The 16,919-nt window shown below is 38.4% G+C and overlaps 1 protein-coding gene across 4 annotated transcripts in view; it reads right to left on the bottom strand.

Moving 5' to 3' along the window:
• Positions 1–8,371: 8,371 nt before the first annotated feature.
• The window catches only part of tle2b (TLE family member 2, transcriptional corepressor b), a 92,729-nt gene continuing 84,181 nt past the window's right edge, over positions 8,372–16,919 (bottom strand). For all 4 annotated transcript variants that reach the window (XM_028588476.1, XM_028588475.1, XM_028588477.1 and 1 more), the window contains 5 exons: positions 16,432–16,679; positions 15,694–15,841; positions 14,088–14,238; positions 13,847–13,923; positions 8,372–11,707 (listed from right to left, as the gene is read on the bottom strand). In XM_028588476.1, the coding sequence (XP_028444277.1) occupies positions 11,600–11,707; positions 13,847–13,923; positions 14,088–14,238; positions 15,694–15,841; positions 16,432–16,679 (732 nt within the window). In that variant the 3' untranslated portion in view covers positions 8,372–11,599. The remainder of the gene's footprint in view (positions 11,708–13,846; positions 13,924–14,087; positions 14,239–15,693; positions 15,842–16,431; positions 16,680–16,919) is intronic.

Here is a 16,919-nt window from a genome sequence, read left to right on the forward strand (position 1 = left end):
GGCTTTTGCGTTTGTGTTGTAGCTTTTGCGTTTGTGTTGTGCTTTTGCGTTTGTGTTTAGCTTTTGTATTTGTGTTTTAGTTTTGCATTTGTGTTGTGGCTTTTGCGTTTGTGTTGTGGCTTTTTACGTTTGTGTTTAGTTTTGTATTTGTGTTTTAGTTTTTTGCATTTGTGTTGTGGCTTTTGCGTTTGTGTTTTAGCTTTTGCATTTGTGTTTTAGCTTTTGCATTTGTGTTATGGCTTTTGCGTTTGTGTTGTGTTTTGCGTTTGTGTTGTAGCTTTTGCGTTTGTGTTTTGGCTTTTGCGTTTGTGTTGTGGCTTTTGCGTTTGTGTTGTAGCTTTTGCGTTTGTGTTGTGGCTTTTGCGTTTGTGTTGTGGCTTTTGCGTTTGTGTTGTAGCTTTTGTATTTGTGTTTTAGTTTTTGCATTTGTGTTGTGGCTTTTGCGTTTGTGTTGTGGCTTTTGCGTTTGTGTTGTGGCTTTTGCGTTTGTGTTGTGGCTTTTGCGTTTGTGTTGTAGCTTTTGTATTTGTGTTTTAGTTTTTGTGGTGTGGCTTTTGTATTTGTGTTGAACCGTCTCGGCCACCGTAGTAAACACTGCTGCCATCAAGCTGCAGACTCAGTCCCAGGTTTGATACCCATTCAAGTTTTTCGACATACTATGACTTTTTTTATCACTTCTTTTCGACATATATACTATGACCTTTTATTAACTTAACTAACTTAAGTAGTTGCTGCAGACTCAGTCCCAGGTTTGATACCCTGTCAAGTTTTTCAACATACTAATGTATGACTTTTTAATCCCTTTTTTGACATACTATACTACGACCTGTTATTACTTTTTTCGACATATTATTTTTTTTTGGACATATACTATGCTATCACTGTTTCAACATGGATGCTTTAGTGACACGTTGGCCTAATGGTTAACACTGCTGCCAACAAACAATCACTGCAGACTCAGTCCCAGGTTTGATACCCATTCAAAGATGGCACTTCTAATGATACTTTTTTTTGACATATTGGGACTTTTTATTACTGTTTTTGACGTACTATTCTACAACTTTATCACCTTTTTCGACATACCATACTATGATATTTTTTCGATATGCTATACTACAACTTTTTTTATCACCTTTTTCGACATACCATACTATATTTTTCGACATACTATACTATGATATTTTTCGACATACTATACTATGATTTTTTTTCGACATACTATACTATGACTTTTTTATCACTTTTTTCGACATACTATACTATATTTTTCGACATACTATACTATGATTTTTTTTCGACATACTATACTATGACCTTTGATTACTTTTTTTGACATACTATACTATGACTTTTTTATTACTTTTTTCGACATACGATACTATGACTTTTTTTGACATACTATGCTATGACTAGTTATCACTTATTTCGATATACTATTCTATGATTTATTTTTACATTTATTTCAACATACTATACTATGACTTTTTAATCACTTTTTTCGACATACTATACTGACTTTTTTCATCACTTATTTCGACATACTATACTATGACTTTTTTATCACCTTTTTTGACATACCATGCTATGATCTATTTCGACATACTATACCATGACTAGTTATCACTTATTTCGACATACTATTCTATGATTTTTTTAACATTTATTTCAACATACTATACTATGACTTATTAATCACTTTTTCGACATACTATACTATGACTTTTTTTGACATACTACACTATGACTTTGTTATCACTTTTTTTTAACATACTATACTATGACTTTTTAATCATTTTTTTTACATACTATGCTATGACCTTTTATTACTTTTTTCGACATATGATACTATGACTTTTTTCGACATACTATGCTATGACTAGTTATCACTTATTTCGACATACTATTCTATGATTTTTTTTACATTTATTTCAACATACTATACTATGACTTTTTAATCACTTTTTTCGACATACTATACTACGACTTTTTTCATCACTTATTTCGACATACTATACTATGACTTTTTTTATCACCTTTTTTGACATAACATGCTATGATCTATTTCGACATACTATACCATGACTAGTTATCAATTATTTCGACATACTATTCTATGATTTTTTTAACATTTATTTCAAAATACTATACTATGACTTATTAATCACTTTTTCGACATACTATACTATGACTTTTTTTGACATACTATACTATGACTTTTTATCACTTTTTACTTATATATATATATATATATATATATATACTTCTAATGATGCTTTTTGTCAACATACATACTATATTAGGACTTTTTAGTACTTTTTTTGACATACCATACTATACTATGACTTTGTTATCACTTATTTCGACATACTATACTATGACTTTTTATCACCTTTTTTGACATACTAAGCTATGATCTATTTTAACATACTATACTATGACTTTTTTATCACTTTTTTCAACATACTATAGTATGACTTTTTAATCACTTTTTTGACATATTATACTATGACTTTTTTCATCACTTATTTTGACATACTAAACTATGACTTTTTATTACTTTTTTCAACATACAATACTATGACTTTTTTCAACATACTATACTATCGCAAGGATCCTGGAGGGAGCCTGGGAGTATGCCCAACCGGTCTACATGTGTTTTGTGGATTTGGAGAAGGCGTATGACCGGGTCCCCCGGGACATACTGTGGGAGGTGCTGCGGGAGTATGGGGTGAGGGGGTCTCTACTCAGGGCCATCCAATCTCTGTATGACCAAAGTGAGAGCTGTGTCCGGGTTCTCGGCAGTAAGTCGGACTCGTTTCAGGTGAGGGTTGGCCTCCGCCAGGGCTGCGCATTGTCACCAATCCTGTTTGTAATATTTATGGACAGGATATCGAGGCGTAGTCGGGGTGGGGAGGGGTTGCAGTTTGGTGGGCTGGGGATCTCATCGCTGCTCTTTGCAGATGATGTGGTCCTGATGGCATCATCGGCCTGTGACCTTCAGCACTCACTGGATCGGTTCGCTGCCGAGTGTGAAGCGGTTGGGATGAGGATCAGCACCTCTAAATCGGAGGCCATGGTTCTCAGCAGGAAACCGATGGAATGCCTTCTCCAGGTAGGGAATGAGTCCTTACCCCAAGTGAAGGAGTTCAAGTACCTTGGGGTTTTGTTCGCGAGTGAGGGGACAATGGAGCGGGAGATTGGTCGGAGAATCGGGCGCAGCGGGTGCGGTATTGCATTCAATCTATCGCACTGCCGTTGTTGACGAAAAAGAGCTGAGCCAGAAGGCAAAGCTCTCAATCTACCGGTCAGTTTTCGTTCCTACCCTCACCTATGGTCATGAAGGCTGGGTCATGACCGAAAGAACGAGATCCAGGGTACAAGCGGCCGAAATGGGTTTCCTCAGGAGGGTGGCTGGTGTCTCCCTTAGAGATAGGGTGAGAAGCTCAGTCCTCCGTGAGGAGCTCGGAGTAGAGCCGCTGCTCCTTCGCATCGAAAGGAGCCAGTTGAGGTGGTTCGGGCATCTGGTAAGGATGCCCCCTGGGCGCCTCCCTAGGGAGGTGTTCCAGGCACGTCCAGCTGGGAGGAGGCCTCGGGGAAGACCCAGGACTAGGTGGAGGGATTATATCTCCAACCTGGCCTGGGAACGCCTCGGGATCCCCCAGTCGGAGCTGGTTAATGTTGCTCGGGAAAGGGAAGTTTGGGGTCCCCTGCTGGAGCTGCTCCCCCCGCGACCCGACACCGGATAAGCGGACAAAGATGGATGGATGGATGGACTATACTATAACTTTGTTATCACTTATTTTGACATACTATACTATGATCTATTTCGACATACTATACCATGACTATGTTATCACTTATTTCGACATATTATTCTATGATTTTTTTAACATTTATTTCAACATACTATACTATGACTTTTTAATCACTTTTTCGACATACTATACTATGACTTTTTTTTTAACATACTATACTATGACTTTTTATCACTTTTTTTCGACATACTATACTATGACTTTCTTGACATACTATACTATGACTTTGTTATCACTTTTTCGACATACTATACTATGAATTTTTTGACATACTATACTATGACTTTTTATCACTTTTTTTGACATACCATGCTATGATTTATTTCGACATACTATACTATGATTAGTTAGCACTTATTTCGACATAGTATTCTATGATTATTTTAACATTTATTTCAACATACTAAACTTTTGTATGGCTTTTTTTTCGACATATACTATGCTATCACTGTTTCAACTTCAATACTTCGGTGGCACATTGGCCTAATGGTTAACACTGCTGCCAACAAGCAATCACTGCAGACTCAGTCCCAGGTTTGATACCCATTCAAAGATGGCCCTTCTAATGATGCTTTTTTTCGACATGTATACTAAATTAGGACTTTTTATTACTGTTTTTGACATGCTATACTATGATTTTTTTATCACTTTTTTCGACATAATATACTATAATTTTTTTCAACATACTATATTATAATTTCTTTATCACTTTTTTCGACATACCATACTATGATATTTTTCGACATACTATACTATGACTTTTTTATCACTTTTTTCGACATACTATAATATGACTTTTTTCGACATAATATACTATGACTTTTTTTATCACTTTTTTTGAAATACCATGCTATGATTTATTTCGACATACTATACCATGACTGTTATCACTTATTTCGACATACTATTCTATGATTTTTTTTACATTTATTTCAACATACTATACTATGACTTTTTAATTACTTTTTCGACATATTATACTATGACTTTTTTCAACATACTATACTATGACTTTTTAATCACTTATTTCGATATACTATACTATGACTTTTTTATCACTTTTTTCAACATACTATATACTATGACTTTTTAATTACTTTTTCGACATATTATACTATGACTTTTTTCAACATACTATACTATGACTTTTTTTCACTTATTTCGACATACTATACTATGACTTTTTTATCACTTTTTTCAACATACTATACTATGACTTTTTAATTACTTTTTTGACATATTATACTATGACTTTTATCATCACTTTTTTCGATATACTATATTATGACTTTTTTATCACTTATTTCAACATCCTATACTATGATTTTTTTAATCGTTTATTTCAACATCCTATACTATGACTTTTTATCACTTTTTTTTGACATACCATGCTATGATTTATTTCGACATAGTATTCTATGATTATTTTAACATTTATTTCAACATACTATACTTTGAATTTTGTATCATTTTTTTCGACATATTATACTATTACTTTTTTATCCCTTTTTTTAAACGTACTATACCGTAACTTTTGTATGGCTTTTTTTTTGACATCTACTATGCTATCACTGTTTCAACTTCAATACTTCGGTGGCACATTGGCCTAATGGTTAACACTGCTGCCAACAAACAATCACTGCAGACTCAGTCCCAGGTTTGATACCCATTCAAAGATGGCCCTTCTAATGATGCTTTTTTTCAACATGTATACTAAATTAGGACTTTTTATTACTGTTTTTGACATACTATACTACAACGTTTTTATCACCTTTTTCGACATACTATACTATGACTTTTTTATCACTTTTTTCAACATACTATATACTATGACTTTTTAATTACTTTTTCGACATATTATACTATGACTTTTTTCAACATACTATACTATGACTTTTTTTTCACTTATTTCGACATACTATACTATGACTTTTTTATCACTTTTTTCAACATACTATACTATGACTTTTTAATTACTTTTTTGACATATTATACTATGACTTTTATCATCACTTTTTTCGATATACTATATTATGACTTTTTTATCACTTATTTCAACATCCTATACTATTATTTTTTTTATCGTTTATTTCAACATCCTATACTATGACTTTTTATCACTTTTTTTGACATACCATGCTATGATTTATTTCGACATAGTATTCTATGATTATTTTAACATTTATTTCAACATACTATACTTTGAATTTTGTATCATTTTTTTCGACATATTATACTATTACTTTTTTATCCCTTTTTTTAAACGTACTATACCGTAACTTTTGTATGGCTTTTTTTTTGACATATACTATGCTATCACTGTTTCAACTTCAATACTTCGGTGGCACATTGGCCTAATGGTTAACACTGCTGCCAACAAGCAATCACTGCAGACTCAGTCCCAGGTTTGATACCCATTCAAAGATGGCCCTTCTAATGATGCTTTTTTTCGACATGTATACTGAATTAGGACTTTTTATTACTGTTTTTGACATACTATACTACAACTTTTTTATCACCTTTTTCGACATACTATACTATGACTTTTTTATCACTTTTTTCGACATACTATAATATGACTTTTTTCGACATAATATACTATGACTTTTTTTATCACTTTTTTTGAAATACCATGCTATGATTTATTTCGACATACTATACCATGACTCTTATCACTTATTTCGACATACTATTCTATGATTTTTTTTACATTTATTTCAACATACTACAGTATACTATGACTTTTTAATCACTTTTTTCAACATACTATACTATGACTTTTTAATTACTTTTTCGACATATTATACTATGACTTTTTTCAACATACTATACTATGACTTTTTAATCACTTATTTCGACATACTATACTATAACTTTTTTATCACTTTTTTCAACATACTATATACTATGACTTTTTAATTATTTTTTCGACATATTATACTATGACTTTTTTCAACATACTATACTATGACTTTTTAATCACTTATTTCGACATACTATACTATGACTTTTTTATCACTTTTTTCAACATACTATACTATGACTTTTTAATTACTTTTTTGACATATTATACTATGACTTTTATTATCACTTTTTTCGATATACTATATTATGACTTTTTTATCACTTATTTCAACATCCTATACTATGATTTTTTTTATCGTTTATTTCAACATCCTATACTATGACTTTTTATCACTTTTTTTGACATACCATGCTATGATTTATTTCGACATAGTATTCTATGATTATTTTAACATTTATTTCAACATACTATACTTTGAATTTTGTATCATTTTTTTCGACATATTATACTATTACTTTTTTATCCCTTTTTTTAAACGTACTATACCGTAACTTTTGTATGGCTTTTCTTTCGACATATACTATGCTATCACTGTTTCAACTTCAATACTTCTGTGGCACATTGGCCTAATGGTTAACACTGCTGCCAACAAGCAATCACTGCAGACTCAGTCCCAGGTTTGATACCCATTCAAAGATGGCCCTTCTAATGATGCTTTTTTTCGACATGTATACTACATTAGGACTTTTTATTACTGTTTTTGACATACTATACTACAACTTTTTTATCACCTTTTTCGACATACCATACTATGATATTTTTCGACATACTATACTATGATTTTTTTATCACTTTTTTTCGACATAATATACTATGATTTTTTTCAACATAATATACTATGATATTTTTCGACATACTATACTATGACTTTTTTATCACTTATTTCGACATACTATACTGACTTTTTTATCACTTTTTTCAACATACTATACTATGACTTTTTAATTACTTTTTTGACATATTATACTATGACTTTTATCATCACTTTTTCGACATACTATACTATGACTTTTTTTTCACTTATTTCAACATCCTATACTATGATTTTTTTTTTATCGTTTATTTCAATATCCTATACTATGACTTTTTATCACTTTTTTTGACATACCATGCTATGATTTATTTCGACATACTTATTCTATGATTATTTTAACATTTATTTCAACATACTATACTATGAATTTTGTATCACTTTTTTTGACATACTATATTGTGACCTTTGATTACTTTTTTAGACATACCATACTAGGATTTATTCAACGTACCATATTATGACTTTTCTCGACATACTATACTATGACTGTTTTATCACTTTTTTCAACATACTAAATTATGACTTTTTTCAACTATAAAATAAATATTATTAGTGTTTTGCAAAAATGATGAATCACTAATTTGCCTTTTAGTTGCTGTGATAGGTGAGGTCTTCGGTGTGTCAAAATATTGTAATATTGGTGAAGACAGAGCTCTTGTAAATTCAGTTATGGCAGGTACCTGAAAAGTTTTATACTTTTTGGACTGTGCATAAAGTTTTTTGTCTCATAGTGAGTGAACGAGGGGGTGTTTAGGAAGAATTATGGATGAAAAGGATGTTCTCGATGTTGAGAGAATAAAGTATTGCTCTTTTTATTATTTGGCTTTTTTCTTCAGCATTTAAAAAGGAAAGAAAGACCGTCACAGCAGACACCTGAAAGGATGAACACAAGTTTGGTTTATTTTTCACACATAGTATTTCTTGTACAGCACATAGGAAACGCATCAGAAGGGAAGAAGACACAGTGCAGTAAAAAAAAAAAATATCCTTGGCTTTTTAAAAGAAAAACTAAACACGGGCTTGTATAACGGAAAATAAAAGTTTTTTTATACTGTTGGAACAGAGAAAGCACAAGCAGAGGGGAGATACGTTACTGACAGTTACAGAAGAGTATCAAATACAATGTCCCAAATATTCACGCTATACCACCAAATGCATAGCCATTATACAGCATCATTCTGAGTAGTATACAAGCTTGTGTATGAGAATATCATTTAGGTCTGCCTGTGGCTGACGGGCAGAAAGGGAAAGAGGCAGGCAAAGGCATTGAACTGTACAGATGATCTCAGACTCCTCGCTGGTACAGTAGCCATTAGAGAAGTCCCTCATAATTCTTCTATCCTGCATTAGCGCAGCAGTGAGAAACATGGACAAATTTGGCTAAAACATACAATTGACTTGAGTTGCATACTGTAATGTAAAATTCTAAACAGTAAAACTGTGGCCGTGAGACCGTTCACTGTATCTACTGAGTAAAATTGGATTTGTCTCGTTCTATCAGCAGAAGTGGAGCTTTAGTGCAACAAGCATGCAGTAAAAAGTGGGACCTCTTCGATGGCTAAATCTGAATCGTCATGTTGCAGCCAACGCCTGCTGTACACTGACCACGGACTCAACAGAAAAATAGTTCAGCTGCACAATAAGGACTGAAAACAGACTACATTACATTTACTACCACTTTTGAAAAGAAAGGGAATAAAACAAAAACAACAAACAAAACAGAGGGCCTCATTTATTTTTCTTTACATTGGACTGCTGATGTATATGCCCTCTGCCTGTCACCACCACCAAGGATAAAAACACACTGATTTAAAAAAAAAAGAAAGAAAGTTAAAAGAACAAAAATATTTTTCCCGCCTGTGTTCTACTTGATTTTGTATGTCCCCATGTGTGAGTGCGTCCCTCTGTTTGCTCCCCCGAACCCGAAACGCAGTCATAGGCAACCCCAATACATAAACATATCATTACATAAGACGAGCAATAACTATTTATAAAAAATACTGAAATAAATGAGTAATAAAAGAAAAGCTTAAAATGTGCCTGTTTAGTCTACATAATGGTGATGCATGTTCTACAGAAGCAGAAAGCTCTGATATACATTGCCGGACAGTTTGGAATATGATACAAGGAGGACTGCAGAGCAAGAATCAGGTTTAAAGAAATAGTTCATACTTTTGGAAAATACTTTGGGAAATACGCTTATTTGATTTCTTGCTGAGAGTTAGATCACAAGATTGATACGACTCCCACATCTGTACTGTAAATATGAGGCTACAGCCAGCAGTCGCTTAGCATAAAGTCTGGAAACAATGGGGAGCAGCTAGCCTGGCTCTGTCCAAAGGAAGCAAAACCCACCTACCAGCACCTTTAAAGATCACTAATGAACACGCTATATCTCGTTCTTTAATCCATACCATAACCACAAGTGTAAAATCAACATGTTGTTTTACAGGGCGGTTATGTGCATGACTAGGTTACCAGGAAACCAGGGGACACTCCAGTTACTGCTCAGTGCCAAGAAATAGTCCTGCACATAACCCCCCCCTATGAAACAGCAAGTTGTTGATTTAACACAAGATATGTTAACATGTTAATCATGAGCTTTAGAGGTGCTGGTAGGCAGTTTTTGTTAGTTCTGGACAGAGCCAAGCTAGCTGTTTCCCCGTTTTCAGTCTTTATGCTCAGCTAGATTAGCAAGCTGCTTCATACTTAGTGAAAGAGTGGCATCAATCATTTGAATCTATAAGTGTATTTTCATCAATTAATAGCAATCAATAGCTCACCGAACCAGATTTAGCCACTTTGAACACTAGCATCATCAGCAGGCAGGCGGGGATCGAGACAATGACTTTGATAAACATGTAATTCTCATCTGGTGTGTAAATGAAAAACCGCAACTAGTTGCATAAAATTGAAAAGGATTCGGATTAGCTGCTTAGTTTGCTGCTGATGATAGCGTAATCGGGTGGTGTTAATTTGCCCTCTTGTCTGCCTTACAGTGAAGTTGGCGTGCTGCTACTTCATCTAGCTGACAGTGCCTTTAATGAGAGTGAGTGCAGCGCCCGGTGTCAGGAGAACAATCCAGAGGAATTAGAGGGAACAGCTCGGCTGATGTTCTGTGTTTGTGTCTCAGGGCCCTGGGAGAATCCCATTGACTCTGCTGCTCATTAGACGCTGCCTTTGTCAGACCAAAATAAAATAGATATTAAGCAGTGAGACGGGGAGTGCTGCGATGAATGTTTAATTGGGTGCTCTGTGTGTTGTGTGTGTGCGTTTCTCTCTTCTTGCGATCACCTCAAGGGAGTGTATCCAAGAGTGTGTATTCTTGCCCGATGATGTGCGCCTGTGTGTGTGTGTGTTTGTGTGTGTGTGTGTGTGTGAGCAGGTCTACATTTCATGTCAGTGTATGTGAATATCTGAAGCGACCCCCCTCCATCTCGGAGCGTCATCGTTCCCGAGCTCCTGACACCTCTCGCTGGGGAGAGCGAGCTGCGGCGTCAGCCTCATTAAGGCTTCCACTGTCTGGCTAATGAATCGATTGTGTGGTATCAGTGCTCCCGGCTGGCGCTCCCACAGTGCCGCTCCGCGCCTCCTCTGGGGGCCTCCCTTCCACTGAGCTCTTAATCAGGAAACAGCCCTAATTACCCTGCCTCTTTCCTCCTCCTCCCTCTCCTCACGCTCCCTTTCATTTCTCTTCCTTCCGCACTCTCGCTTTCTCTCCTCCTTCTTGTCTTTCCCTCCCGACTTTATCTTTATGCTCCACCGCCCTTTTCCTTTGTCCTTCTTATCTTGCTGCTTCCCTTTCTGCCTCTCTCTCTCTGCTATCATGCCTCATCCTTGGGCTGAAAAGGGAAGGGGGGGAGGAGGGAGGAGGCGTACGGGAGCTTCCACAGTAGCTTATATCACAGGAAAAAGGGGGAGAGGGGGTGATGTATTAGGGGTGAGGGTCAGGAGGACTCAGAGGACTGAGACGGAGGTGCTGCTGTTGCTGATTTAACGAGGATCAGGAGCGGTTGGCGGGGCAACTGGTTCGCCCCTCCCCTATCCTCCAAAAAACCCACCAGAAAAATCTCCGTCCTGTCTCTTCCCATCTCGTCCCGGACCTCAGTACACCACCTCGTACACCGTGGCCTTCTTGTCCCCGGAGCCCGTCACTATGTACTTGTCGTCCGGGGAGACGTCACAGCTCAGCACAGACGAGGACTCCTTGGACTGGGAGCGGGCGAGAGACAGACATCAAAACCCAGGAGAGAGAGAGTGATGATAGATGGATGGAGACAGAAGGAGAGACACAAACACAAAGAGAAAGATGTTGGAAAAGATTTGACTCATCAGCTGATACTCAATCATACAAGACACATTTGCATTTCAAAACAGTCGGCAACTATTTCCAAACAGACAACTCCGCGGCTCCAGGACGCTGACTCATTCGTCCGCTTCAATGCGAGACACGCGGCTCTCGTTCTCTTTTTTACTCTCTCTCCTTCTCTGGAGAGATGCAGCATCACTAGGAGCACAAGTCTGACGGTCTGTATGAACTCGCAAAATGCACAACACCCCCCCCCCACTCGCCCTTTCCACTCCTGTGTGTGAAAGCCAGACCTGGGCACCTGGTTTTAGATGATCTAAAGCTCCCTCTGGTCCCCCTCCTCCTCCCCTTCCCATTGCTCCATCATCATTTATCTTCCTTTCTTTCTTCCCAGACTCTCATTCTCCTCTTCCCTCTCCTTTCGCTCTGCCCCTCTGCTACAGGCACAGCAGCGCTGTCAATCATCAAGCCCCAGGTGAGAGGCCATTTCACACAGGAGCCCACGTACTATACCAAGATAGCAGGTTGGGGAGTTGGGGGGGCGTTCAGGAGGGAGGGATGCAATGACAAGCCAAAAGATGAGTTTGGGAGGGTTTGAGTTAAGAAAAATATGACAAAGAGGAAAACTGTGTCCTGAGACTCAGAGACTTAACATCCTCTAGCATTACAATGTTTTAGTTCTTTAGTAGTTAATGTCAGACATTGAATGCCCGTCTTGATAGAGTTTGCTGCATTGTGTAAACACCAGAGAAAACAATGGAAATCCACTTCATTTTTTTATCCTTGACCAAGTGTGATGACATGTTGTACTTATATAGTAAATATATTAGTATGTATTCAGTCATATGTAATTAGGCAATAGCAATGATGTAACATTTATATCGTATTTGATAAAGAAGAAAGGAAAGAGATGGATATGCAACGAACAAACCAGCCAAAGGGTAGGAGAGAACAAGACAGGAAAACAAAGTGAAGGGGTAGTGAAGGAAAGATGGAGAGAACAGGCATAAACCAAAGGACAAGGACTGAGAAAAACGTAAGGGTAGAAGTACAGATTAGGAAAGAAAGATAAAAAGGAGTGAGCGCAGATAGGGAGAAAGGACAACCATAAACAGAGAGACAAGGAGAGAGAGAGAGAGAGAGAGAGAGAGAGAGCGAGAGAGAGGAAAAATGAGAGGAGCGGGGGGTTAAAGAGAAGCAAGGAGACAGAAACTGTAAAGGACAGTGATAAACCAGAAAGGAGGAGGAGGAGAGAGAGAAAGCCGCTCTGTATAACACGGTGACAGGAGGGAGCTGTTTGGCAGGAGAAACGTTTGGCATTTGGATAACAAAGCAGATAGCCCGCATTCTCCTTTTAGTCCGCAGGGAGAGACAGGAGCAGCCAACCCTGCTGCCCACTGTAGCTTACAGAAATATGACACACACACCACACACCACACACACACACACACGCACACACAGAGAGAGAAAATGCTCATCTTAAATGTGCCTTCATCTCCCCTTGCTAGTTTCATTCAAACCCTGATGAACAGACTCAGCTGAAAATATTTCATCCCTGCATATTCATATTTCAACATTTCCTCAAACGGAACGATTGAACATGATGGAGTTATTACATTTGTTCGGTGTGTGTGTGTGTGTGAGAGAGAGAGAGAGAGTTTGGCAGCCTGCACTCTCTGATAAACCTTCGCAACTCACCATGGATCAACAAACCTGGATTTGACAAAAAATGTTTATCGTTTGCTTTCTCCCTCTGAACTCCCTCATCTTTTTCTCTCTTTTGCCTTTAGGGCTCAGTGTGTGTGTGTGAGGTACACGGATAGGATCAAGCAGAGATAGCTTAAACAACACTATCCACGCTGACTAACAGATGACTCTGCAGCCCTAAATATAAGCACATATATCTATATTTATATATATATATATATATATATATATATATATATATATATATATATATATATATATATATATATATATACACACAAATATGTATATACACAGAGCATACACATACTCAGAGCATTGCACTCGTCCCTCACCTGGAAAATACTAGCTCCATACGGTGTCCTCCATGCATTCAACAGATTGTCTTTTCCTGTGCTCACGAACCACTTGCCTGAAAGAGCAAACACACACACACACACACACACACACACACACACACACACACACACACACACACACACACACACACACACACACACACAGTACTACAGGTTAAACAAAAGTAAAGGGGTGGAAAAAGGCACAATGTACTGTGCAAAAACTGCATGTGCATACCACAGTAGGCGAACTTGAGAGAGAGAACGCAGCTCTCATGGAGGTGCAGCTGGTACTTGTCAGGTTTGGAGACGTGCAGAACTTCCACGTTACTGCTCTCCATTCCCACAGCCAGCCACTCGCCTGTCGGACAGTAGCCCAGAGAGAAGATCTGGAGACGGAGAGGGAAGAAAGGGATCAAAGGAAGGAGAGAAAATGAAATGGAGATAGGAGGGGAGGACAGAAGAAAGGAAGCAAGGGTGCAGAAATGAAAACCAAAATGGTAAATGGGGACAAGATGTGAGGAAATGGGGGATGAGGGAGGAAAGAAGATAAGGTTGATGAGAGAAAGAGAACAATGGAGGGAAGTAGGGAGGACAGATGAAGGAATTAATCATGGAAAAGAGAAAGATGATGAGTTGTGAATAGAAAAGAGGAAAGATGGTGGTAAATATAAAGTGAATTAATAAATTGGAAAAGAAAGAGAGAGAACAGCAAGAGAGATAGGGAAAGTGGTAGATGGAGAGAGACATGGCAAAGGCGAGAAAAAGTCATTACACGGTGGATCGAAACTCATAAGACAATGGTGGTCAACTCTATAGCTCTGTTGTGGCAGTGAGGAGTGAATTAGAGAGATAAGTGTGTGTGTGTGTGTGTGTGTGTGTGTGTGTGTGTGTGTGTGTGTGTGTGTGTATGTGAGGGTGCCTGTAAGGTGAAATCATGTCGGTGTTTGTTGATGTGTTTTTGCTGCTGTGTATTGGTGTATATGCCTGCGAGGTGAGTTCACGGTGTGTGTTTGTTTGGATCTGTGTGCAAGGTAAATTGTAAGTTTAAGTCTGTGTAGATGTGATGTGTTGAGAGGACTCTGTAATGTGCTGTACTTGCATGTACCTGTAAAACAACTGATGTGCATCTATGTCTACTGCTGTTTGTTTATTTTTTAAAGGTCCCATGACATGCTGCTTTTTGGATGCTTTTATATAGGCCTTAGTGGTCCCCTAATACTGTATCTGAAGTCTCTTTCCCGAAATTCCGGTTTGGTGAAGAATTACAGCCACTAGAGCTAGTCCCACAATGAGCTTTCCTTAGTATGTGCCATTTCTGTGTCTGTAGCTTTAAATGCTATTGAGGAGGAGAGAGAATGGGGGTGTGGCCTTGACCAACTGCCACTTTGCTTGTTTGAAAGCCATGATGTCTCTTTCTCATGGGCGGGCCAAATTCTCTGGGCGGACAAAGCAGAGAAAGAGGAGGTAACCTTCCTCTTTATGACCTCATAAGGAGCAAGATTCCAGATCGGCCCATCTGAGCTTTCATTTTCTCAAAGGCAGAGCAGGATACCCAGGGCTCGATTTACACTTATCGCCATTTCTAGCCACTGGGGGACCATAGGCAGGCTGGGGGAACGCACATTAATGTTAAAAAACCTCATAAAGTGAAATTTTCATGCCATGGGACCTTTAACATGTGTGTGTATCTGCTATGCGAGTTTGTGCTGCTGTGTATGTTTACTCTGTGTGCCCCTGCGAGCTAAATTGTCTATGTGGATTTATGTGTTTCTGACCATGTGATACAAGTGTGTACCTACATGTTAGATAACGTGCAGTATGGGAAGTATTTGTGCGTGTACCTGCGAGGTGAAGTCGTGTTGCTGGAGCTGGCGTCCCTCTCGGAGGTCCCAGCAGCGGACTGTGTTGTCCAGCCCTCCCGTCCACAGTTTGGTGCCGTCGTTGGAGATGTCGATGCAGCTCGCTCCGTCTGTGTGGCCCTGGAACTGCCTGCAGGGAGGAGACACACAAGAGCTTCACAGGTGAATACAAAGACATGCATACACTCTACAGACTCCTCTGTGTGTGTGTGTGTGTGTGTGTGTGTGTGTGTCTGTGTGTCTTTGCTTCCTTTCTCCTGGATGTGTCAGACCAAATATATTTGACTTCTTTCCTCCCTAGACCACCTACTGCCCTCACCTGAGTCTCCTTTCTATCCTGCCCCCCCCTCTCCTTACCACAGTCTCTGCTACCCATCTCCTTCAATTCATCTTTCTCCTACCTTGCCAGAATCTGCTTCAGGCTGGTTCATCCCCCCTCTCCTTTCCTGACCATATGGTTAGTTAAGGAAGCCCCAGACTGACCTTTCCTCCCTCCCTCTATCTTCTTCCATATTTTATCTCCGTGTTCTCTGTTTCCTTGTTCTCTCCTTAAGAAGTTCCTGAACTGTTTCCACATCCTCCAGGGTTTCTTCCTCCCTTACTTCCTCCCTCTCCCTTCTGTGCTCCCTCCTGACAGCAATCTATTTGTGGAGGTAAAGCACCATTTTTTTCTGTTCTTTTTCTCCTTTCACTGTCCTCTCCTTCCCTCTCTCCTCTTACCTGACCAGTGTCTGGTTGTGAAGGTCCCAGACGACAATGTTTCCGTCGCTGCAGCAGGAGAAGCAGACCTTGTTGTCAGGGGAGATGGCCAGAGCGTAGCAGGCGGGAGCGGACGACGTCAGCTCCGCTTTGATGCGGGGAGTGGGCGTGGCCAAATCCCAGATTGACAGCGTGCTGGCCTCCCCGCCGACGATCAAGGTCCGTCCGTCAGGGAGGATTTTACAGGAGCGGATGTAGTTATCCCTGTTCTGATTGGACAAGATTTAAAAAAAAAGTTAGGTTATGCCTGATGGGGATCAAGAAAAAAAAGACTTTATGGGATGGTAACATGATTGGAGACATGAATATGGACATTTTGATGATGTAAACAAAATCTAGAAGGAAAGATGACATGGTCAATAAAAACTAATCAGGTCAGTGAATATACTGTACATACACTTTTGTTTTCATGGCCTGATATGTAAATGTTTGTCGGTGTACCCATTTCT

The sequence above is a fragment of the Perca flavescens genome, chromosome 9 (genome assembly GCF_004354835.1).
Source record: "Perca flavescens isolate YP-PL-M2 chromosome 9, PFLA_1.0, whole genome shotgun sequence".
Taxonomy (NCBI): domain Eukaryota; kingdom Metazoa; phylum Chordata; class Actinopteri; order Perciformes; family Percidae; genus Perca; species Perca flavescens.